General features: G+C 41.7%; 1 protein-coding gene across 1 annotated transcript in view; it reads left to right on the forward strand.

The window, feature by feature from the left end:
* LOC138600834 (glucosidase 2 subunit beta-like) overlaps positions 1–26,760 on the forward strand; it is a 165,808-nt gene that overhangs the window by 55,892 nt on the left and 83,156 nt on the right. Inside the window, exon 10 of the mRNA XM_069672353.1 lies at positions 11,260–11,329. Within this exon, the coding sequence (XP_069528454.1) occupies positions 11,260–11,329 (70 nt within the window). The remainder of the gene's footprint in view (positions 1–11,259; positions 11,330–26,760) is intronic.

Here is a 26,760-nt window from a genome sequence, read left to right on the forward strand (position 1 = left end):
TTGCTAGATTACTGAAGGCCTTAGTTACAGTAAATACAAATTTGAGGAGATTGTGCAGCCCATCTAAACCCCTGATCAACCCAGTATTTTGCAGGCTTTTGATGCCTGATTTCACAATGCAAGTTGGGATGTTCTGAGGCGTTTGTTTATTCATTTAAATATCCGAAGCATATGAATATTGCAAAACATAGTTGCTACTGTGGTGAGTGTGCTAAGAAACCCTACCATTAAAAGGCTCTGGATTCCAACAGTTCTGACTAACATGCTTTATTTTTGAGTGTCCCTTGGGGGGTTTTCTAAAAGCACCATCGTCATGACGTCATTTCTAGTCCATTTCTGAGTCAAGATGCCAAATTATAAGTGTAAAATCTGAATAAAACTACAGTAAATAGCCATAACGATGAGAGATGTGCATTACAATACTATCGAAAGGAGAATCAACACGTTATTTTTTATATTAATGGCGTTCTTTTCGTTATTTTGGTTGATTACTTATCCCTCTTGGGGGGAAAGTTGCGGGGATCGGACAAAATTACAAGGTCGAGCAGAAGCAACATGAATTGGCTGAATGGGCGTCAATTGTTGCAAATGTGACAATACGACTCCCTGGATGGACTGCCTTATACAAACTTCTTCTGACTTGATTTTTCCATCCATTGCTTTTGTCGATTTTAAACTATGCAAGAACAGACACAAAATTGTTCCCACTTAGAGGTCCAATCTTTGAGACCTCAGTGCAATTTTTGTCTTAAAACTTGGGTTGGCATCAAGGACACTGCACTCAGCTGGTTTTATTCTTAGAATTAGCCTTTGGAACAAACCAACTTTGTCACAGAAAGTAATTACTCTTCTACTTTTAAAGCTACCAGTGGTGTTCCGCAAGGTTCAGTTTTAGATCCCATTTTTGTCTCTATCTATATGCTACCACTCAGCCAACTACTTATTTTCCTTGCTATGCAGACGAGACACAGGTTTACCTTCCTTTGAGACCTGGTGACACGAAATCATCCCACTTTCAAATCAGAGAAAAAAGATTGTCACACTTGGCCTCAGGGTTCAAAGCAGGCGTAGCCTGGTATTTGCAAATATATCATTGGTGGAACGGCAATAAATATACAGTAGCTCACTTTCAAATGTCAGAGTGCATCCTGCTTGAAAGCAATGAACTCACTGTCTGTAATTTACCCACAGTGACAGCACATAGTGTCATGACAGTATGTTACATCCACATCAAGCATCAACATGAAAATCTTTCTTTGACTTAAAAATCTTTTGGAAAACACCCAACTGTGTCAGCAGCACCAGCCAAGCATGCTCTGGATATTTAAAGAGCAGAGCAGAATTACCAAAGCATTTTTGGCTATTGGGGCCTTTGCAGCAGAGACTGGCTGGGTACATTTGTATGAACATTTAATGGACCCCCCGCTGCTCTCCCTGTCGCCCCCCGTACAAAGAGGCCTAAGCAAACCTGACATCAAGAGCATTCGGGGGACTCTCCATCTATCTTTGTAGCGCAGCACATTTTTTGTCTCGCCCTCGCTCTCCTCTCCTTTTTAAGCAAAGACAACTTTGGTGAATATTTCATGGGGGTACATTGCCTCAGTTACACTGTGTCGAGCAGGGAGAATGGCACGCGATGACGCCTGACAGGCCCACACGCCGGCCTCCGCTAGGAGACAGCCTTTCTTTTGGTCTGTCTTCATGACACTCCTACTCCTTTTTTCCCCCCTCCCGTTTTCCTTCTGTCACAGACTCAGAAACTCTGGCTGCTGATCATTTAGCTGTTTCTTTAAATGTTCGTATGACTGTAGAACTTCTGCTGATCCATCTGATTTGTGCTCAAATGCCAACATATGGACACAAATCTGTCTTTGCACAGATTGGAACATTTATAGTACTTAATGATATGATTACACACTTTTAAGATCACATGGAAACTTTAATGTGCTTCTTTTGCCAACTTTGATGTTTGCATTTATGAGTGAACCACTAAATATCACAAGGGGAGTGTTCTCTATGCAAAAGGATTGTGTTTTTTAAAAATAACTTTTTAACCCTCTAGACCCCAGTAGACTTTTATTGGGAACCTTCACTCCAGTGAGCATTCATTGACTAAATCCAAACAAACAGCGCTATCTCAAAAACAGAAAGAAATTGGCAATTGACCCTTCGCTAAGCCCCTCCCTTGAATGTTAGCAACCGTAACTAGGCACAGGAGGCCTGTCAAGCTTTCAGATGCCGTAACGGTGTGTATATGGAATCTGCAAGTCCGACGGCAGATTTCCTTAAAAGTTTAGAGGGGGGTGTCACATTTTTAGCTTTTCCTCCTAAAGTCGAGAGGAGAGATGACATGGATTATAAATTGTGGAAGACCGCACTCGCAGCTAAATCCATTGAAGTTAAGAAGCTAACTAAATTGGCTAGGTTAGCATGTTAGCAAACAAAGACTTGAATATTAATTATAAGTTAATCCAGATGCAGAGTATGGAGGCGGGACTTAGCAAATTCAATTGAACATAAATCCATCTTTAACTTGATACTAACTATTTGGAGCGTATTACACAGACTTTAAGGCAAAACATTAAATACAGGAAAAATAACAAATAGCACAGAATCTGTGATAAATGAGAAACTGTAATGAAGCCAAACTATCAGAAACTATTTTTTCCAATCTTATAACGACGACTTTCAACACATTCATCTCTGTTTGCCTCGTGGGTCAACAATCTGAGTCCGACAACAAAACAGATCCTTCACTGGATAACGCGAGACCTTCAAAATAAAAGAGAAACGTCCAAAACTTCAACCCAGTCACTAATGTTACAGGAACAAACAACTATAATGACTCAATATCATGATACAGATCTGCTTTTACCTTTCACGCTGACCTCAGCTGCACATTACAGAAAGATGCTGTATAAACCATAAAATAATGCCACTAAATGATCACTTTTCTTGTTTTCCTCTGCATCATTTTTCCTCAAGCTTCAACGATTGCCTTCACTGTTATTGCAGTGCACACTCCATTTCCCTCCCCAACATTCAATTTCATGCAGGGATGAGAAAAAGCTGCTTTTCCATGCTACTTACAAAGATTTTGACAACACTACAGCATGCTCACTTTGCTGCCTCTCCCTTCCCTCCTGCTCTTTTATTTAATAAACAGTGCTAGCTCTTCTTACAGTATCTTTCCACCTTGCCTCGCTCAGTGTGACGAGCAGCTGAACGGTGTCACAGTTAACAGGGGCGGCTCCGTTGCTCTGTTGTGACAACATTTCGTTTGATGTGGAAGCGGTAGTCCCCGGCTGCCATGTTCTCTCCCCTTCTGCTCTTTTTCTTGTTCCTGCTCTGCTCGAATCTCACCGCTGTCACGCGTTCTGGAAGCCAACTGGCATGACCTGAAAGTGTGACGGCGACACGCAAGCTGCCGTTTTTTTCCCTCTCTGTGTTGATCGCCACCCAACAAGCATGCATACATGAAGAGAAATGCATCATTTTTACCAGATTAAAGAAGTTTAATTGGCTCGCGCTCTTGTCTGAACTGGTGTCCCAGGATGCACCAGAGGGTGCCAGTGATGTATAAAAGATGCTATGTGTGTGTGTGTCCTTCATTTTCATAAAGTTGTGTGTTTTCATCAAACTTAGTCACTTTTAAATCTGCCATATGTCCATGAATTTACAGCTCACTGTAGTTTTTTCAAAGACAAGTGTGCTGCTTAGACAACCAGCTCCTCGCTCTTTCACACACTCACAAACATGCACACACACAGACTTTAAAAAGTGCAGCATCCACCGCGGGTTGCCTTTTGACTTTATTAGTGCCATTAAAGCCAAAACAGGGCTTTCAACAAGACGTGACTCACACAGTAAAAGGTGCAAAATGTGCAACTGCAGTTACCATTTTAATCTTTTTCCAGTATCAAACATAATCTCATCTCTTGTGTGAAAATAAATCCTGATAACACCCAATAATAGACAGGAAACTCTTCCCCTAGTGGAGGAATATTTTGATAGGAAGTGCCATTAAAATTAATCAAAAGAATCACTTGTTAGAAAAACCATGACTCACTCCATCACTCCGATGCGAGCTGGAGATACAGAAGAGGAAAAGCGCCAGCAGCCATGTATGGAATCGGAAAAAGGAAAACCACTCAGGGCGTCTTTGTCCTCTGTTTAAACAGCGCCACAGAGGGGGGGAAAGAAGAGTGGGAGGAGAGGAGTGGAGTAGGAGGGGGACCAGGGGAAGAAGAAGATAAGAGAGAAGAAGTTTCGCACAGCTGCCCAGCCCGAGGCCCAAAAATACGAGGCGCTTTTCCTCGTCGCGGCGTCACCAGCCATCCGCTCTTGCCTGTCATTATTTTACCTCTCGCAGAGCAAACACGCCGTCTCTCAGGCGCACATATGCACACTTAAACCACCACACAGAGTCTGTGCTGCCTTGATGTGCTCTCAAACGCTGCCAGCATCAGATCCTCAAACATGGCCAACTTAAACAGCATGGAGAAAGACAGATTTTTATTGTTGGTAAAGGAATGCATTTCCCATTAAATTCTTCAGATGATCCATTACTGGTGTATTGTATTACAAGTTTGGCATAAATTCCAGTGGAAAAGTTAAAGAGCCACTGTCAGTCAAAGCTGGTGTTCTCTGTAATCGATAGAAGCAATAATATTTGAAATTGGCGCCATACCTGTGGAGAAAGTTGTACAAACAGCTTGTGCTTTCGCCCATTCTACATTCCTACAACACCGAGTGTGCATTGTGCCCCTCCCTCTGAAAGGAAAAGCCCAGCGAGAGAGGCTGGAGTGAAATACTACCATTTTCTAGTCAAGGACAAGGATCGCTACAGGCAATGGCTCAGAGCAGTACAGATTCCTAAATACGATGAGAATATACCAGTGGATCACCTAAAAAATCTTCAGGTCTGCAGTCTACATTTCAAACCTGACGATTTTGAATGAGACATGACATCGGAGGCGGGCGTCCTAGATTCAGGAAGTGGAGTTTAGCGAGCTCCCTGGCGTAAAACGCGTCATCTGGTGGAGGTTTTCCAGGGCCCATTGGAGAAGCAGATAGCGTCCTCCAAAGGCACAGAGCCAAATTGCATTTTTTCCCCAACCATAATGGCATTAGCGCCCCATGATAGCACGATAGGACTGAGGTTGAAAATCAGCGAACTGGCCCTTTAATAAGTCAGTTACCCATTACCAAAACTTATTGGTTAAACTTACCCATTACCAAAACTTATTGGTAAATTATTTAAAGTATAGATAAGCATTTATTATTGGTCTATGGGAAGTTCATGGTTCCCCGAGGACCCTCCTGCGATGATAATATGACAAAAAAACCTGATATATATTGGTAAAAACGGCAGATGTTACATTCTAAGGTCATGATACCTTTACAAAAAGTCGTTGTTTTGTACTTAAGAGAACTTTCAAATCACATTGGGATAGCAAGAAATGCAGGACTTACAAAAGGGACAGTTCAAAGGTTAGGGTTTTTCACGTCGTATGAATTAGGGAAATTGATTGAAGAAAAAGTAAACCAATGATGGCACAGACAGTTTAATACGTCCATGTGTCTGTAAATGAGAAGCTAAATGATTGTAGTTTCTAGGGATCCCCTTTTATATGTCCCTTCTCTTTAAGATATCATATAGGGGAAGAATTATATGCTTCCTGGCACATCTTCCTACTGAAAAAACAATGCAGGTTTGTTATTTTTACATTAGCTTTCCAACAAGCTACCTACTTGCTACCCTTGCGAGTTTCAACACATTTACATCGACAAGTGAGAAGTGGTTGGTCTTCAACATTAAAAAATGTTCACACTAACATATTGTATACAACATAAGTCATTTGGGCCAAAATAAGTTTATTTCAGAGGAGTTGCTGTTGTCCGTGTATCATCCCTTGAGCTGAAGTGGATTTGTGCTGTGAGTTCACATAGAATTCCACTTAGGTGAACTTTGACAGTTGAGTGTTGACCAGCTAAAATTGGCTTTACAATGGTGATGTTTGAAGGAAATAGATATAACATTAGCTGTGTTGACTCAAAAATAGTCACAAGGCTTCCAGTACCAACTATTCTGCGAGGATATGAAATGTAGACTTTCGCTGTGCACGTCTTGCTTTGTCCAGGACCTTAGGGAGGAGGTCAAGACGGATGGTTGAGCATACAAAGCATGACACACTGGGGACTGTGATTCCCACTCCGACCAAAAGTCAATTTTTACTTTTTGTTTTTCGAGAACAAAGGTTGCTTTTCTTTAACCTTACCCAAGTAACTTTAGTTAGCTTGTTCAGCTCACATTTGAAATGCTCCAGTGGTTTTTAGAATGATCAAAAGGAGTTGCATGGGAAGGCCTGACAAAGCTTACCGACATGACATGAAAACTTTCTGGTGCCTCGAGTGTGGAGCTCAGCAAAAGGTCCATGCAGGGTCCTCATCGACCCTCCACTCTGCCCCCCTATCCACAAGTCAAACTCTGCGGAGACTTCCCCAAATGTCAAAGTCAAGTTCAGTTTGCATTAGCAGCAGTGTCACGCAGCAGATTCTGGGAGCTCTGCAAACATCGTGTTGCTGACACATTTACGATTAAACTCTGTGCCTCTGCAGAGATACCGGTCGTGTCGTGAGTACAGCTGAAACCTGAGTGTTAAATTACTGTAGCAGCTTGTGTTTGATTTAACAGAAAGCTTGTTGGACTTTTATACTCTGAGAGATGTGGCTTCACTGTGAAATCTGTGGTATTGGAGTTTGTGGCAGCAGCATATCCATCAAATCTTTGGCTGACGGGAAACTCGATGAGCCATCCATCATCAGGTTTCACCTTAGCTAGACATCACTGACCGGCTATAACAGTCTCTAAGCTACTGGCTGTTTAAATCAGTCACTGCTACATTTTTCTGAGAAGAGTCTTTACCGAGAACACAACACAGGTATGAATGTGGACTCGTGAATAAAGTGAAAAGTCATGTATGAGAGCACATTTTTCATTCTTTTAGACCTTTTTTTAATGCAGTAGAGTCTTCAAACTTGGGTTGGCAGGAACAACACTGCACTTAGCTGGTTTTATTCATACCCTTTGGAACAAACCTACTTAGTCACAATAGGTAATTACTTTTCTTCTACTACTAAAATTACCTGTGGTGTACCGCAAGGTTCAATTCTAGGCCCAATTTTATTCTCTATCGTCATGCTACCACTCGGCCAAATGACTCAGCGTCAGAAGGTCTCTTTTCTTTGCTACGCAGACGACACACAGGTCTACCTTCCATTAGGACCTGGTGACCCTTAAAGTCTAGTTATAAATCATCAGAAATCATCCTTTTCACTCCCTTTAACCCCATAGACCTCATTGAGAGTGTCCTTGGTGCCCTATTGCTAACGTGAAGCCTGCTGCCAGAAATTTGGAGGGTTGTTTAATTCTAACCTTTGCTTTGAAGCACATCAAAAACTTTCTCTCATGCATCCTCCTACCATCTACAGAATACAACCAATATTTTCACAATACTTGACCTGGAAAAAGTCATTTACGCATTCACCTCCAGATTTAACTAACTCCCTCCATCCTGGCACAAACCGAAAAGCACCCTCTCTCGCCTCAACTAGTTCAGAATACAGCAGCTCGGCTTCTTGTGGTTTTAACAGACATCACCCCAATCTTGGCTTTCCTACATTGGCTTCCAATTCCTTAGGTATGGGCCTTCAGGTCGTTCCAAAGTCAAGGTTTAAATCTTAAAGTACCACGCTTTTGCCATCAGTTGGTCCGACCTTGTTTGGGTTTGATTATTATTGTGCTCAAGTGCAAAGAACGCACACATTGAGTGTTAAATGGTTCTGTAAAATATGACACACTCTCCAATTGAGCCTGCTGTTGAGGGAATTCAACCAAACACACACATAAAAGGAGGTCATATCTCTCCTACTTGGCTGGCTTGAATATAGGTCTGCCAAACTGAGCAACAACAACAGAAAAAAAACAACACTGAAAGTATTACATAAGTTAGGATTCCCGCTGATCTGAACCTCAAGTCGGCACACAGGCGGTTATTTAAATTGCATCAGTTCCTCTGATGTAAATGTGTATAGCCTTCAACTCCCTCAGAGCTTTTAGTCATTTATTTTGATTAGGGCTGTATTTATAAGATAAGTCTCTTAAGTAAGTCGCCTGGGAAGCTGGGTTGGCGAGGATGGTGGTGGGGGAACAAAATGAAGTCTGTTTGATGATTATAAATTCAGAAATATCTGCTTGTCAATTAATTAGGCGCTTCCTGGGTATGTGCACCCCTTCTTTTCATTCACCGGGCCTGGCTCTCGGTGGACAAATACCCTCGGTGCACCCATTGTATGTCTAAGCCGTTACACATATCTCCAGCAGCTGGAGAATAAAGATCCTTCAAAGGCAGACAGTTTTCAAGAGCAAGCCTCTGTTTCCGTGCGCAGGCTGATTTCTTGAAGCAGCATATGTGGCCGCTTGAAGGATTCACTCTGCCGGTTGTCTCGTTCTCAGACACAAACAAGAACCGGGGAACGATGTGGACATGAAAAGAGAGGTAGACAGAGAGGACTGAGTTTGAAGTGATGCCTCCATTATTTCTGCCTCTCACAGTGCCACAAAATGTGCTGGAGACTTGTCTTGTTGAGGCTACTGTGGTGAGGTGAGCATTGGCTATTGTCATGTGGACACAACTACTTTTGAAGTGGATCAAAACCAATGTTAACCAAAAATTGTACTTCATATCAAAATTTTGATAAAAATCAAACACTCCTAGACATATCATTCAGGTTTTCAGTTTCTACAGGTGTTTTGTAGTCTGAATCCTTGTCCAGAGAGATGCATTGTATAGTAATTCCACATACACAATGCGTAAGTAAGCACACACATATGAAGGCCTGGTTACACCAGTGTTTAAAATGGCAAAATACCACATTCAAATCCATTCAACATGACTAGACGATGTCTACTTTGTTCCTCAGGGCGGAACTAAGTAGCGAGCTAACAAACAACAAGAGTTTGCTAGCTGACCATTAGCCAGCTCTGCTTCTTCTCTAACTTTTTTTTAACAAAGTATGCAGTAGTGAAGAAAAATTCAGAGAAAAGAAAGCTGAACAGTAGAGAGAAAAATAGGTGGAGCTTCAAGAGCAATTGTGGCTTGTCGGGTCAGTCGGGCCAGCTAGCAAGTTAACTGTTAGATTGCTAGCTACAGCAGTACACCATCTAGCCCTAGTTGTAATCGCTACATTACCAAGTCTTTGGCCTTACCTGTTTTGTGTGGGCGAATGAATGTCACTTGGTGGTGTGAGTAAAAGTAGGTAGTTCAAGTTGGTTTAGCTGTTGACTACTACTGAATATTTTGTTTCGTTTTCATACTGACATTTGTGTGTCCAGTTTATGAGCCTTGCTCAACTTGTCAAGAAAGTTGAGATGAATGAAATGATGAGTTGGTTGGTGAACGGATAGTGGGGAATCTTAAAATCTTGAATGATATCTCGAAGACTTCAGTTTCGTTCTCTTTGGCGGCACCTTTGGCGATAAACGGTAATTGCCGGAATACACTTCCCAATTTAACCAGACGTCCACGGTTGGCTCCCTTTGTTACTGTGGTAACTCTTAATTTTCCTCGCTGACGGTCGCTTTCCTTTTTACACTGTTTGCCTTTATCTGAGTGTCGAATTGGTTTCATTTTCTTTGGATTTTCACTTATTTTTGAAGATGTATCTGTAGTCATCCATCTTTTCTTTGTTTGTTCAGCCATAGTAGATTACTGTTTACTCACAACACTTGCAGAGGCTGTTAACCTACCCTCTCCGGCAGACCTACCACTGGGTGATGGAAAACGCGTCACTAACTGGGCGCTGATTTTCTCCGGGAATGTCGCCACAGATATATACTGCAAATGCAAAGGCTTTCATCAGTGGGCCAAAGGCTCAATCACCATTGTGTTACCTTATTTGCAGTAGATAGTGACTTAACAGACATTTATTCACAAGATAGGTTTTCACTTAAAAATGTCAGACTTCATGACTTTGTAGTAATTTTATATTTCACATTTTTATTCAATCAAAAGGGATCATGTACTGTATTGGTGCTTTCCTTTTAATGCAGACCAAATTATTATAACTTGGATGTTGAAGGAAAGAACTACCAGCAACACAAAGCTCGGTGTGATTTACTGGATTAATATAAATTCCCCTCTAGATGTCTTACATGCACTGACAAAGCTTCATGGGAGTTACATTTGTGGATTATTATTTTAGAAGTCTTTTTTTTTTTTCTTTGGCATGTCAACTTTCACATTTGTATTCTGTCCAATCTTTCAAATATTCTAAACCTCATACTGCTCGGGATGTCACACTGATCTTAAACAGGTTTTTGTTCTCCTCTGAGGTGGTGAGTCACGTTGCATTTGGCAACATCTCTCACTCGCACAGTTGAGTTTACAGTCTGTTTCCAGTGAAGGAAAAATGTCAGTATGCGATAAGTCATCAAATCACACCCCTATTCCTCTGGCCCATATGTAGAAATCTTGTCGTGTTTAGTCCTCCTCAGCATCATGAACACTCTGGAAAGAACTGATACTTCACAGCATATTTTCATTCTTTTGAAATCCACAATAGAGCATGCCTACAAGCATCAACAACAGAATATAGCACAACTGTAATAACACACATTTTTCTTTCCTCAGGTAGATTCCCAGCTAGAGATAAATGTCAATATTTTGATACTCGGTATACCAATATTTTCCTGCTGCAGCTTAGCAGTGAAAAATATTTACTCTCGGAAGGATTTAGCGATTATCTCCCTAAACCTTCCACAAGGTGAGGATGCACAACGTGACTTGGATCTTTCTAAATGAACGTGGCATCTTAAAAAAGGGGAATTTAAAGACCTAAAATTGTTTTGGCTCTGCCTGTTTTTCCCCTGCGACCTTAAAACAGAACACTTGCATCCAGGCATGTTGTCTTTCATCATTAAACTGTCTCTCAAAGGCTCCTGGGATCCTCCTAGAGCACAGAAAGGAACCTTGTATTTTGCAACATCAAGCACGCAGCGTCTTTAGCGTCTGCTGGGAGGTTCGTATTAGAGTCATGGACTTGAGCTGAAATGATCACTTTCTCTCTCTGTCACACGCACACATGCTTTTGTTGTGGCTTCATACACTAATGCAGGTTACACCCAAGGTCTTATAAGTGTATGGATCCTTTTGACCTTGTTTTCTGTCCCTCTCTGCTTCCATTATGTGCTTGTAGATCAAAGACTCACACGGTGCAGCAGACAGTCTTGTGGGGGAAGATCCGCACTTAGAGGCAGCTGACAGAGGTAAGCCATTAAACCTTCTCACTGACCTCTCCACCCTTACTGCGCCCATGGTCCCCATATAAAATCCCTCCCTTTTTTTATGATGCTATAACTGTAGGATCTAGTTACATTACAGGCCTGTGTGCAAATACTAATGCAGACATGAGTTCACTTCTGGAATTGAATGAATGTTTTTATTGCGTCACAAACGCGTGTTTTTTCCCTGGTGTTAGTTGAATATAACTATATCAAAGTGCCCACTGTGGATAAACTGGAACATATGTGTAATTGAGCTGTGTTTAGATAATTTGCAGTGTGTCCTTCAAAATAAAAGCTGGGGGTGGAACACATTTGCCTGAATGTGGCAAGAAATGGCTCAGTATAGTACAGTTGCCCAAAAAAAATCCAAGCGCTGTGGGGATACATAGCTTGGTGGGAATATAGAGCATGATTAAAGTTTAATTAACTTAATTTTTTTTGTCAATGTACAACTTGAATTGACCTCATTGACAACAACGCCCAATGGACCAACATCAGGAAACATTGTTTACAATTAATTTCCAATACGCAGGTGTATGTACATTTCTTTTAAAGGGATATTGAAAAATAAATAAATAACTAAATAGATAAATAGCATAAAATGTGGTAATGATATATTATTAATAATAAACTAAAACTTGCAACAACAACAATAATAACTACAATAAACACAACAATTACAACTACAGCAATAATGATAACAATAACAACAACAACAATGATAACAATAGTAATAATAATAATAATAGTAATGATGAAAATATAAGGTGCATACACAGTAATAATTTACACAACAATAAATAATTTAAAAAAAGAGATGCATATTAAATCAAATGAATACAAATAATAAATGCACATATCCTGTGCACGTGCAAATGTATTCATTCTGAATGCATCAGTAGCACTCAAGGTTTGAAGAAATGACAATATAGAAAAAAAACATGCACCAATTTCCCCCATCCATTTACAACCACATCCCCATCTCCTCTCCATTTGCTTTCATTTGTTTTCATGCAAATGTTCATACAACACATTACAGAAGGTTCACTTTAGGTTAACAGGCTTTTTTCTTACATTATACAGAAATGTTTCAGGTGTGCAGTACATCACCAGCTCAACGGCAGGAAACTAGAGAACAGGTAGTTGAATACAACGATTTACTTTGACTAGAACCAGTCAGTTCGACATTCACACTATCAAAGGTGTTTTTGTAGCTTTTCTGCAACAGCCTGATTCTGGAAGAACAGAATCTCTTCAAGTCTTTCACAATTAATTAGTTTTATTCTTAAATTGTTGTTTTTTAGTGAAAGACAATAGAGATTTGATTTTGAAGTAGTTGTGTAAAACATTTGTACTAAACACATCTCAAAACCTTTCATCTGTTTCATGTTGCGATTACCTGCAATTAACTATATCCTACCACTGTCAGTAAAGAAATACAGTCTATGAACCTTTGGGATACTTTAATAGATCATAATGGGTAGTATTTTTAAAGCCACAAAGTTTTACTTGATTATAACATCTTTCATAGAAGAAAATGAGACCATCCTATGGGAATTGGTGCTTTCTGCCACCGGTCTTTTCTAAGATACCACTAGGGGGCGCCAAAGTCAAAATTTGCACATTCCAAACAGTAGCTTTAATGTGCTATTATTAACCTTAATAATAAATTGATTTAGTTATAATGGTTAAATATCAATATTAAAACATGTAATATCCACTGGAATCCTTTTCCACATGTAACTTGTGTTGTTGAAATGTACAGGCACAGGATTTGAAAGCAAATATAGCGATCCGAATGTTGCTTTAATCGAGATATTCTGGCGGAGGTAGAGGCTCGGCTATTGTCTGAAAATAACCAACAGATTATCCATGCATAAGAGAGGGCTTTGTTTACCTTACGTCTCTTCCTTTGGCCACACTTCTAAACACATCTAGGTGAGACTGCACCTTGTGTAGATGTGTGGCTGATGCATAAAGCCTGCTCGTGTGCCTCGTGTTTTGTTTTCAAGGTGATGCAGCTAGTTTATTCCCCCTTCACACCGCCAGCATATTATCCCGCTCCAGCTGCCGCGAGGAGACAGGCCCGGGTATTTATGGCTAGCATAAAAAAAGTGTGTGCATTCCCTGTCACCCTACAGCTCGAGATTTACCGCACATTTGACAAACACGCTGAATTAAAAAAAAAAAAAAAAGGAGTGTTCAATTTGTATAGGAGTTTAGAGCCTGTCTGTTGTGCATCCTCCCAACGGATTCGGCTGTTTGTACATGTGTGCGTGAGTCTCGTGTCTACGCACGCCTCCCGCTGTGTGAGAATGTGTCGATCTGCCTGCGCGTGTGTCTGTACGCCTGTGTGTACTCTGGTGTGTGTGTGTGCTACCGCGCCCGCCTGCACTGAAACACCAGCAACAGATAACAGATGGTCCCCCTGCATTAGAAGTGTTTTATTTCCCCGCGGAAGCCAGATATGTCAAAAATAAGCATGTGCAACATTAGTCATTTGGAATATTCATGCCCCTGCCGTCCGACGGTTTCCTTTTCACAGCCAAAATACCACCAGCCCAATTCTCCGAAGGAAGTGCGGGGAACGAGGGGGGAGAAGGGAAAAAAGCAGTCATCAGCTGAACTGATGGGGGAAAAGGCTGAGGCCTACTTGCAGCTTTAATGGAGGATTTCTTCCTTCTTCTTTAGCATGCCAGGGCTGTAATTAAAACGGGGCTACAGTGTGTAGATGTGTTCATATTAAGACCCACATCCCCCCTGCCCCATTCGACACAGTGATGTGAATATGAGCACATGTCCATATGCCTGCCTGGCTGCATAAACGTACACACACACACATCATTTGCACCCACATTGAATAACCTCTTTTGCATTCCTTCATAGACTCATCTTCGGGAGTCCTCCTCCGCTACTTATCTCTGAATTCCTCCTCCCCATCTCCTCAACTATCTCAATTCTCTGTAGCTTCGCTCCCTTTAATCTCCACCTCCTTCTCCTCCCAGGCTTTCAACCCCCCCCATCACCCACCATTGAGCGTGGCTGCCATCCCTGTCCTTGGTGGCGGACATGGGCATGCATCATTATCAGGCCTGATTAACCATCCACGTATTTGGCAGCCCGGGCCCCCACCAGGGGCCAACGGCGTGGTTTCTCCGACCGCCGAAAACATGAATTTTGAGCAGCACTTTTCTCACTCGCCGCGGTCCCTCGTGATCAGGGTTAATTCGTGGCAGCGTGCGTGAATGGTAGAGAGAAGAGAGAGGAGGAAGAAAAAGGAGGAGGGGGGGGGAAAGAAGCTAGCAAACAGTAGTGCGCTGCTTATCGCAGAAATGCAATATGATTTATTCAGGAATATGCAAATCCAACAATCACTCTGCCTTGTTTACCGAAGGGACCTGCTGATTCAGAGTCTGAAAGAGGAAGAGAGAGAGAGAGAGGGGGAGAGAGAGACAATCCCAGCCATAGAGGCTGACGTACAGTGCTTTGACTGAGGCAGCCACCAGCAACCAAATCAGTGGTTTCCTTAGAACGAGGAAATGAAGGATGTCGGACAATTTCTTGGTTGTTACACGGCTTCAAAAACCTTAAAATTTATTCTGTTGAGGCTGGATTATCGATGTAAAGAGCAACGACTCAAATGCAATACATGCCTTATAGTATGTAAATACAGTATAGTGTTGATACAGCCTTATATGGCGCTATTCGATTCGTGAAATACCACTGCGCTGCATCCTATAGCCTGGACTCTGGACTCTGAATATCGAATATGAATTTGGGCAAAACTTAAATAATCTTTTTGTTCTGACCAAAACATAACATTGAATTTCAAAAACTTTAAAGCAGTGGTTCTCAACTGTTGGGTTGGGACCCAAAAGTGGGTCGTGGAGCTGTTATCAGTGGGTCGCGGAAGTGTGCTTGAAAAGAACAAAAAAAACAAAAGTCTGTGCTGCTTTTATTTTGAAGAACATGGGGTTCCTACGTGCGTGCAGTAGTTTATTCACACTCCATGTATCCACTGATTGGGTATTCCCAGCTACAGTTACATTCTTGAAATTAGTTGAGCCCTGCAGTAGTTGCCTTTATGTCACAAGATATATCGTAAACACACCTCAAACATGCCAGCATTTGAACATAAATACTCTAACCCCTTATACACTGAACACATCATCAATCATAACAACAACGAGAAAGTATACATATAGTAGTTCTGTTATTACCTGTTAGCTTTCTCCTACCTCGATCCCTATTCGCTCTGCTGCCATTGTTTTGAAAGAGAGTGAAGTTGAACCTGTAGATGCTTGTCTTACACAGCTTTGTATCACCGGAAGGTGGGCGAAGAATCCATGTGTTGTAAGCTGATAAGCGTTTTTCCAGTGCTGTGAGTGGCTGCAGGGAAATCCAATGATTGTTAGACTAGCATGTTTGAAGCAGTTTGCAGCACTGCTAGATAAGATACTGTCTTATTACGCTGCTTGACTAAAGGAAGATTTCCTCTGACCACAGGAGCAAAGCTGTGGTTGAAACATTTAGAAAGGTGGCTTAAAGTGACACCCAGTGAGTAACAGTGCAGCTGGATGGACTCGAATATGATCTGAAGCTGCTGGGATAAATCTGACTATGCTATTTGCAGATCGGCTCTTTCCATTGGTAACTATGAGATTCACAGTCCTGCGTGTCACACTCAATTGCCGCCCTTCATCTTCACGGGATTGCAGAAGCGGGTGTGAGTTGCAGCCATTTCCTCCCTCTCTGCTGAGAGCCCAATTAGCGCTGTTGTACGGAATTGATTTCCCCGCACTATATTGCATGTACTTTTCCAGGTGAGTCCCTACAGCTGGCGCGAGTGTATGGAAGACAACAATTATCCCCTCTAGCAGAATCTCTTAGGCCACACAAAAGAGAGCGGAGCTCAGGAAATTGATCTCTTCAGGCTTGTAAGCCGGTGTTTGGATGAGCAGACAAAAGCAAGCACAACTTTGTGATACCTTAAAGCTACAAAATGCAACTTTTTGATGTCTAAACTCTCTAATTACATTCTTGAAAGTTATTCTTTTCAAGTTATTCTCTGTGAATAAACAGCGTTTTTGTACAACAGTATATCAGTCTGGGTCTATAGAACCAAGTGCGTATTTACATAAGCAGGCAACATGGGGCTTTTTGAGGTACATTTGCAGTGACCATGGTCATGATTCAGGATGTAGCTTCCAAGTAAAGAGTTTGTTTCTTTTTCTTTGGATTTTCACTTCTTGTTGAAGTTGTATCTGTAGTCATCAATCTTTTCTTTGTTTGTTCAGCCATAGCAGATTACTGTTTACTCGCAATGCTTACAGAGACCGGAAAAGCAGCTGCTTAGCTCCGCCTACCCTCTCTGGCAGACCAACCACTGCTGGCTGATGGAAAACGCGTCACTATGAAAGTATGAATACACACAGATATTTTTACACATATCTGTACAATTAATATTGAATCTATCAGTGGCTTTGTAAACCTTTAACTTCCCGAGGACTGTTTATGTATAAAATCTTATTACAGTTCAAATCTTCCTGTTTTGACTGATTCTTCCTCTTCCTCTCTTTGACCTCATTTCTTACTAAATCTGTGACAGATACACTCCTAACATTGACAACAGCTCTCACATTGAGTGTCACATTTCAGCCTCAAGGTGTTCCCTTTTATTATGACAGAATCTTTGTTGTGTTGTTGAACACTTTGTCTTTCTCTCTTTACTTACATGGTTTAAAGTGTACAACATTTTCAGATTGATTAGCAGTTTTCTGGACAGGCAGAGCAATGATATCGTAACTAACCACTTTGGGTGGGTGGAATCTATTTGGACAGGCTGCCAGAATTAATATTTAAGTGAAACTGCAGCATAATTTACTATGTTGAACTGAAAGCAGACAGGGATCCTTCTCACTTGACTGATTTATACCCTCAGATATTCCACATATGCAATATTCTTGAGTTCTTGCACCGGCTTGTACCACATTCCTCTCCTTTCCCATCTTCATCCTGCAACAAGATTTTCCCATTTTTTTCCTGGGAATGTATGTCATATCACCAACGTGATGCTAATCTGCCAGACTCATACGCCCTCCATCATGCTATTTTTGCCACACACATGTTGCCCGAGAGGTCAGCGGCATCGCAGGGTTCTTACTAGGTTGAATTGCTCGGAGGCAGAAGTTAATTTCCATCTCAACAGAGATAAATGACTTTGCTCTGACCTCACTCGCTTGCTGGCACAACAAAGACTCTGTGCTTTATCAAAAGAGAGGCGACGTAAATATGTAATTTAAAAAGAGTTTGCGGTATGAAATAATTTGTTAACACTGATGAGGCTCAATTGTCTGTTTGTTGTTATGCCAAGCTCAGAAAAACGACACCTTTTCGAATTTTTACTTGACTTTACTCTGACATCGCAGATGCAGAATAATACTTAAATCTGGTTATAGTAATACTCTTAATGTGGAATCTTATTGTATTTAATTTATGTAATATCTTCCAGTAGCATTAACAGGTTCAAATTCAGTTACTAATAGGCTGTTACAATTAGGGACTGTGGATGCTGTTTAAACCAGGTCATAAAACATATACATAAAAATATAATACTGTTTGACAGATATGATATAAATGTATTGTATGATGGCTTTATTGTAATCTCGCAGTCCAAATCTCGCGTTGTAGCTGGCAGCCCATCAGAGAGTCTGCTGAGCGCGTCAAACAGGAAATGGCTGTACATAAAAATGGGTGAACGCAGGTGTAGGAGTTGCTGCTGTTATTCACCGCACCGACTTCACGACATTATAGTAAAGGTAAATATATGCTACATATACTTACAAAGAATACTGAATATTACAGTGCAATGTATGGGTAGGAAGTAGACAACTTGTACTAGCGGTAGCTTATTGAATTGATCCCTGTAACATTGTCAAAATGAAAAATCGCATTCATGCCTGATTTGACAGCTCACTAAGCCCCGCCCCCTGAGCTACAGTAGCGACTCCTGTTTAGCTCTATGTTCTTGTGCATGCACATGTGTAATATAGAGTGATAACAGTGTCAGTTTGCAATTAAAAATTTCAGTCAGACAACTTTTTAGGTGACCTGAAACCACCCGGTTTTAATGTTGCTGATGTTTCTATGGTTACATCCTAAACTGGACCCTTTAAAGTTCCCAGCATGCCTTTCAACAACCCCCAATGAGCAGGTTTGAACTGGATGCATTCAATCAAAGAAAAGAAGACTTTACTCTTTGAATCTTTGAATCTCCTTTGAGAGTACCAACTTACTATGTTAAATATGGACTTGGTGGCCATAAGCATGTTGTGTCAACATTAAATGGACTGTACTTATAAAGCGCTTTTCTAGTCTTACGACCGCTCAGAGCACTTTTACACTACATGTCACATTCACCCATTCACACACACATTGACCCACTGACGGCAGAGACTGCTATGTAAAGTGCCCAACTCACATTTACACACTGATTGCTATGCCACCGGGAGCAATTTGGGGTTCAGTGTCTTGCCCAAGGACACTTCCGCATGTAGACTGAGGGAGCTGGGGATTGAACCACCAACCTTCCAATTGAAAGACGACTGACTATACGACTGAGCCCCTCAGCCGCACAATATACATTCTAAAGCTATAACCTAACAAAATAATGTCGCGCTTCTTTGCCTTGGAATTAACAATCGTCGAACAAGCCTGTCATTGTAGAGTACAGAAACGCACTGTTTTGTCCATTAATAATACACATAACACAAAAAACACACCCTCTAAATAATGTACTACAGACTGACTACAGTCTCATGCACACCATTTAAACGTGGAGAAATGTAAAGCCTGTCAGGTCTGCCATGCATTGTTAAGTTACTGGGCTATGTTGCTTCCCTCACTTCGATCTGCTCATTCAAAATTTCTATCCTTTCTTAGCTGCTGTTGTGCAACACGTGACTTATTTATAAGCCCAGTACATTGTTGCATTAATAATTCATCGAGACGCGTTCCCATGGCCTTTGTTTTCGAGGTTTATATGACATTTTAACATCATTTGGCATTCGGAAGTTTGTGCTCACACCAGCTGCCAGCGTTTCCGCTCACAGTGCTGTATCTGCTCAAACATGTTTAGAGAGTGTAAATGTTAATGCAAACTTTAATTGGCACAACTGTTATTTACAGTAGTGTTACTACAGTGCGGGAATTCAGAGTTATTGCGTCGTCTGCAGCTGTATGGGGAGGAATTCAGTGGCTGGTATCTTAGTAATAAACCTTTTCCAAGTAGCCTCTCTTCCATAAAGATATCCCCTTTGTAAATAGCTCTTTGGGCATGTGGAAGTCTTATTTTGCTTACTAAAGTTTGGTATATCTTTTTCAATGTATGCATTATAGGAATTCACATTCAATGATGTGACTAGTTTTCTGCAACTCAGATTAAGTTGTTACACTACATAACAGCAAATTCAGCAACATAAAAATATCAAATTAGGATGAAATAGGGCAAAATATACACAATTAATTTATCAGAGTTAATTAACATTATATACACCAATCATCATTGTGTAGGCCCCTCTTTTGCCGCCAAAACAGCCCTGACCCGTCGAGGCATGGACTCCGTAGACCTCTGAAGGTGTGCTGAGGTATCTGGCACCAAGACTTGCAGCAGATCCTTTAAGCCCTATGGGGGCGGCTGTGGCTCAGTGGTAGAGTCAGTCATCTTTCAATTGGAAGGTCGGAGGTTCGATCCCCAGCTCCCTCAGGCTACGTGTCGAAGTGTCCTTGGGCAAGAACCCCAAATTGCTCCCGGTGGCGGGTACGAATGTGATATCTGATTGACAGTTGGGTACTTTACGTAGCAGCCTCTGCCATCAGTGTATAAATGGGTGTGTGAATGGGGGAATGTGATATGTAGTGTAAAAGCAGCTTAGAAGAGAGGCTACTTTGAGTAGTCACAAAGACTAGAAAAGCGCTATTTAAGTACAGTCCATTTAAGTTGCGAGTTGGGGCATCCATCAGACTTGTTTGTCCAGCACATCCCACTGCCATTAGGGAATACCGTTTCCATGAAGGGTTGTACTTGGTCTGCAAAAATGTTTAGGTAGGTGGTACGTGTCAAAGTTACATCCACCTGAATGGCAGGACCCAAGGTTTCCCAGCAGAACATTGCCCAAAGCATCACACTGGCCTCTTCCCAATAGTGCATCTTGGTGCCATGTCTTCCCCAGGTAAACGTAACACGTGTCAGAATGTTATGTTGGATTGGTGTGTATTTTCTTAGTCTTTTGCAAACAGCTTTATAGTAAGAAAAAAATAGTTCTAACAACTATTAGACACAATTCTGGACCATTTTATAATTTGTCTCAGATGGAGTTCAACTTTGGTTAGTGTTTTGGAATCTCTTTGTTGTAGAAGCAGCCCTACTATCCACCTATTATATATTATATATCCTTAAGGCGAAAAATGAGCTATGGGCTCTTGTTGACCCCCCTAGACCTTTTGTCTTTACATTGTGTATGCATCACATGGCAAGTTTAATATATTTTCCTTGCGCCAAAGAAACCATATAATAGTGAAATAGTGGAATACGATGTTACCGAAAGTTAAGGTCAATTGACTCAGTTTTGATAATGTGATTAAAGACAATCCTATGTAAGAATCTGCCCTGTATAAGTACTGTTTCATTAAGGATGTCAGAGTTTTTAAAGTGCAGTAGCTACAGTAAAGTTGCACATTTGTACACAAGGCAACCCTCAACATTCGGTAATGATGCAGCACCTGCCTTAAGGCCCTTAAAATTCCTGCAGATTTTTGCTTTAGTGCTGCATATTCCCAAACAAACATGCAATGCAATGAATCAAATTACCACAAGCCAAGTGACACACAGTAAACCTTGAGGCTTTGGGAGCCCCTGGGGGTCTGGGAGCTGGGACAGTTGCTTACTCTTCCTTGTTGCCAAGCTGTAAGCATAAACATGAGCCACTGTTTCTTTTCCAAAATAGCATCTAGACCTGTAAATGTAAGGTGGCAACACTGCAATAGTTTTCCATTTTCACATCCTCTGTACAATTACCCCTTTCAAGCCAGTTATTTGATATGCCGGACTCCTGGATGTGCCTGTCTATATTTATCACATAGGTTGTACGCATGTAAGTGACCATTATGCTCTCAATTATCACCGTGTATTCTCTCCCACTGCCCGCCATGCTGCTTTAGCACTTATTAGGGGCCCATACTTGAGGCTCACCCACGCAGGCTCACTTTCAGCCCACATCTGGCACGTAATGAGCTTGACGGAGGAGACGGCATTAGACACATTTCCTGCCAGAGATCACTGAGGGGTGACCCTGGTGAATGGCAGTGTGCTCTGTATTGATTTGTGCCTCTAAAATGGTAGCAATGGTCAAAAGATTCACATTATTCAATTAGCAATTGACCTCGGCGGGGCTCTCGAGGATCTGACCTTGCTGTTTTCTTTTTCTTAGATCTGCAGAGCTCTATTAGCACTAGCATTGTAGACATACACTGTATAAATAATGGAGCCTTTGGGACGCCACCAATTTGTATTCCAACTGCCAATTTGAAGCCTTGAGTTTGGCATTGGCCGTTGCCATGTTGGTTTTCTGGAGCCAGAAGTGACCATAGTTGGAAGAAAGGGGGAGCTAAAGAGGAGCGAGGGGTAGAGGTCTTCGCGGGTCCAAAATTTCTTGCCCGAACCCAAAGAGGCCAGGAAATGTGCGACCGCAACCGAACCGGACCTGTCTGTTATTTAAAAGCTGGGGCCCGCACCCGTGAAGTACCGAGAAATGTCGGAGCTGACCCCGGCCGGGCGAAACAGACCCGATCAGCACCGACTTCACAACTGATTGCTGTTAACAAGTTACTGTTAGTCAGCTGTCAAAACAAACCTTTTTGTCCTACCTAAACCTTACTTGCACTTTCTCTACACCATAGCAGCAGGATAACGCATTAAAATTAGAATTGCATCAATCAATATTAACTGCCGAGGAGAGTCTAAGCAGCATATAAAATAAACCTATGGAAGTATCCTCCTCCAATTCCCCACTACCACAACAACAAACAACAAAAACACGCAATTCACGTCAACAAAGACCCTTTTATTGATGGCTATGCAATAGCTAGAACAAGAACGTAATAACATAAATTAATAAAAACAAATACTTTCCTTAGTGAACAAAAAAACCCCTCTTAGATATACAGACAGAGCACAGCTGTATGCTGTAATATATATATGAAACCTTGCCTACAAAAAATAAACCTCTCAGCAACCACTGTAGCCTATATCTTCTCTTTCAGCGATTATGTCACTTTATAATGGCCCATGGGTGGAACAGTAACTTCTGAAAATATAACAAACAAATAAATAAATACCAAATAAATACTTGCATTAATGAAAATAATATAATCGTCTGAAAAAGAATAAAGAAAACAAAGACAAAATAGGTCTTTATCAGCACCGCTTTCAGGTGTATATACACAAAACTTTGTGTACAAAAACAATTGGCATCAACTATTAAATGTTGAATGCTGTAAAAAATATATTTATTTAGCTCTCAAAGCTGTGAGTGTGTATGAGTCTTTATCTCTTATGAAAGGGTGCTTATATAGGTCTGCTTTAAACTGCACCGCTACCATATTCATGTTCACATGTTGCTGTTCAGGAATAGCAGAGCATTTACACTTGTGGTGCTGAGGCAGGTCCGACGATTCTCCAACGTATGACCTGAGATGCTGAAGGCCGACTCACAACTCACACTGGATGCAGGCACACAAAGTATTTTTCTTGCCAGTCTTGCCTTTTGAGGGGAACATATTTTGGTTGTGTTGTCTCTATCGTTCAACAATGTGGGAGTGTGCTGCAAATATCGCTCTACCTCATCTGGCCCTGTGTCAAGGTCAGCATCCTGGATATCAGCCCACTGGCTGAAGAGTGGTGCTTGTGCTGGCCCGGCTATCTCCTCGTCATCTTCAAGTTGCTGCTGGGCAGTCACGTCATGCTCAGTTGTAGCTCTTTCAGATGGGCCAAAGTTAGCCAACTCTGTGCTTTCATATACTGTATGTCCTCCCTCTCTGCCAAGGTGAACATCCTAAGCTGCTTGAATTTTGGCCAGAGCAGCACACCTAGCTTCTCATGGTGTCTCAATACTACCTGTCAGCCAGAAGTCCTGCACACCTGTTGAATTAAATAGAAACTAGAACTAATTAGAATAGATTGAATAATCAAATAACATCATCTTCCCTGGGCTTCTTGAAGGTGTGTTTCAGCACTGTACAGCTCCTGTGCACCCATTGGGCTGCATCGACTATGGCTTTCCTAACAGTTGGCAGGAGGAGATACCGTCACACCGGAGGGGAGAAGGTCCTTCACATCACACGCATGTGCTAACTTTTCTCTGAACCTGCAGTCACGTAACACACGTCACTCAACTCCTGCACGTTGTCATCTGAATGACACATTGTTGGAAGTTAAATAACACACACACATACACACACACACACACACACACAGCAGTTAATCATGACCAACGCTTTCTAATCACAGCTGGGGCTTCCTGGATCCACTCGGGTATTACACATAATGTTGAACAGACATGCAACCAAGGGTTGTAGAACGAGACCCGACCAGGACCCGTCTGCCCATGTTATACGTGGACCAGAACCCGTCCGGGTCCCAGGTCCTCGGGTTCCGGTGGACCCGTGAAGACCTCTAGCGAGGGGGTTGGCAAACGTCACGTTATCAAAACTAAACAGTCTGTGCCAATGGCTACTTCATTAGCTGGCTAGTTACCAGAATGAGATTCATTTGTTAGACTGAAGAAGCTATGTGTCTAGAAAACAGGGGGTTTATTTATATACATTTATATACGCCCATACAGTTATCATGAATGGAAAAATTAGCTTTAGAGACCAAATCCAATTGTTTCTACCAGGCTGTAAACATGTTTAATTCTGCTGTAAAGTTGACCGTTTTAATTGGATTGACTGTTTTGGATCCAGCCTCAAGTGGCCATTCGAGGAACAGTTTTGGCACCTCAGTATTGACTTTTTATCTTATCCTTTGAGGATGCTGCCTGACTGTAGCATGAAAAGTGATACAATTGTGGCACCTAGAGAATCGGCCAAAATAACAAGTCCATTTTATTTCACATTTTGTGAGACAGGTCTAAAAAGCCTTGCTTGCAATCTGTGTCAAATTAATCGATATAAATTCTCTCCCACAGTAATACATTGCTTGACCGTCCAACGTTTCTGTTTCAATCTTTCCTGGCAGTTTAAGAAACTGAAATTCTGCTAAAGTCCCATGTTGCTTTGAAAAACTGGGCTATTGGCAGATCTGCTCATCATTAGATGTGCCTGTCAGATTTTATTGGAAGAAAAACTCATGCAGACTGAAGAATTGAAGAATTCAAGCATAGCACATCTTGGAGAAAGGTGGTTGCCAGCGTTGTAATGATACATAAAAAACATAAGTTCTCTCCCACATTGGATTGGTGTTAATTTCTTGGTCGATTTGGAGCTGATGCTTTTGTAAACTCTTGGCTGTGGATCCATTTGGAAGAATTTGACCATACCAAGACAATGCACTCTTATTTTCGCTTTCCTTGGTCAACATACAGTATGTTTGCCAAGATTATGTTCTAAGTTGGCTTCGATATTTTGCAAGAGCTGCAATCTCCGGTCTCAAGAGATTTGATGGTCGCTCGTACGCAGCCTGACTTTCGTGAGAGCAGCAGAAATACTCAGCTGTGGGATTTACCTGTCAACCTCGCTTAAGCATGTGGGATAACACAGGCGAGACGCTGTGATGGTGAAATAACGGCTGACACGCCGTTCCTGTGATCCTCGGTCAGTGACGGCTTCATGTATGTCAGTGCCTTGGAGCTAGTTGGAGAATAAAGTTGCATTAATGGATGTTTTGAAGCCATCATTGTTTATGTCAGCTTATCACATACAAATGTGATAAGTAAGCCAACATTCGGGAAATGCTCGCTTCCTTCCTTTGCTTCTTATATGACTTTACAGCGTGGTAGGAGCGCAGATTAGATCATGTCTCGTCAAATTGCAGAGCTGTAATTGACCTTTTCTTAAAGCTTTTAATAAAGGTCAGAGAGTCTCTTTAGGGGAGAATTCATAGCTTCTCTCTAAATAGCATGATACGTTTAATTCTGCCCAATTTAAACCTCACCCAAGTGATGTTTGCTGAGAAGAAAGCAAAAGTAACAGGACGCTTACACCTGACAAAAAACCTGCATAAGCAGCTGTAACGTCTCTCCGAAGTTTGAGAGCAAAGTGAAAAATGAACAATCTCATCTGCCAGCCTTACAAGGAGGAAAATGTAGCTCGGTATTAACTTTTGAAATGTGCACTTCCACGCTCACTTTCAGACTGCTGTGTCTAAAAGTACAGAGCAGAGTTTGGGGATTTAACTAAGCTCAAGAAGTCGGCTCAATTCCCAAAGCATCCGCCAACCACCCAACTGCACAGCACTTTTGGAAAATAGACACACAGGTAACTGATTTCTCCACTGACAATGCAACAGAAGAAAAAAAAAAGCTTGCTCTATCATTCCAACCATCTGGAAGTCTGGCTCCGACTTGAGGCTGATGTGTAACTTTTAATTGGAGAGACAGTGGTGGGAGGTAGGAGAGGAGGAAGGAATGATCCCAGTGGATAGACAGGCGGTGCCGGCTGCCAGATGGACAACCTGAGTTTGCTGGAGTGCACGCCGTTTCTTTCTCGGGCCAGTGTGATGTGAGTTCAGTTGTACAAAGAGCTTGGTGGGTAGTTGGACTTTGGCGCAAGCAGGCCCGGACTGGCCTTCAGACGAACCGGGAGATTCCCTGAGGAGTGGCCGGCTGATTGGAAGGCGTTTCCCTCACCCACCAATCCCTGCCCGTTTGGACCTAAATGTATGATCTCTGCTGTCATTACAAGCATTAGCTTGGATGCACGTTCACGTCAACACAACTCTCACTCTGTGATTGGGAGCTGTGTGCATTAAACGTAGAACAGCCATCGAAAGAAGATCAGTTAAATGAAGATCTTCAGCTCTTCTCAACCTTACCTTCCTCTAGTTGATTCTATGTGTCAGAAAAACAAAACAAAAATGGTGTCAATGGGCCTTAAATATTCTACAGTGTAGATATAAAGTTGAAAATAAACCCTCTTTAGTCTTTTCTTTCAGGTTGAAGTAGGTTCTCAGACGTGCCATTATCAAACTCGCGAGCTTCATGATGATCAACACAAGTGCTGTCGGGATAGCAGGTGCAAAAAACACTCCAAAAGTGCAACAAAGTGTGTCTTTATTACTTGTTCTTGTAGCTGTTGTTCCAAAATGTTCCATTGATTTTGTATGCAGAAATAAAGCTGAAAGATATGTAACTGGTACA

Source organism: Semicossyphus pulcher, unplaced genomic scaffold, assembly GCF_022749685.1.
Source record: "Semicossyphus pulcher isolate SPU_LCO1_2020_fin unplaced genomic scaffold, fSemPul1.0.p SCAF_21, whole genome shotgun sequence".
In the NCBI taxonomy this organism is placed as follows: domain Eukaryota; kingdom Metazoa; phylum Chordata; class Actinopteri; order Labriformes; family Labridae; genus Semicossyphus; species Semicossyphus pulcher.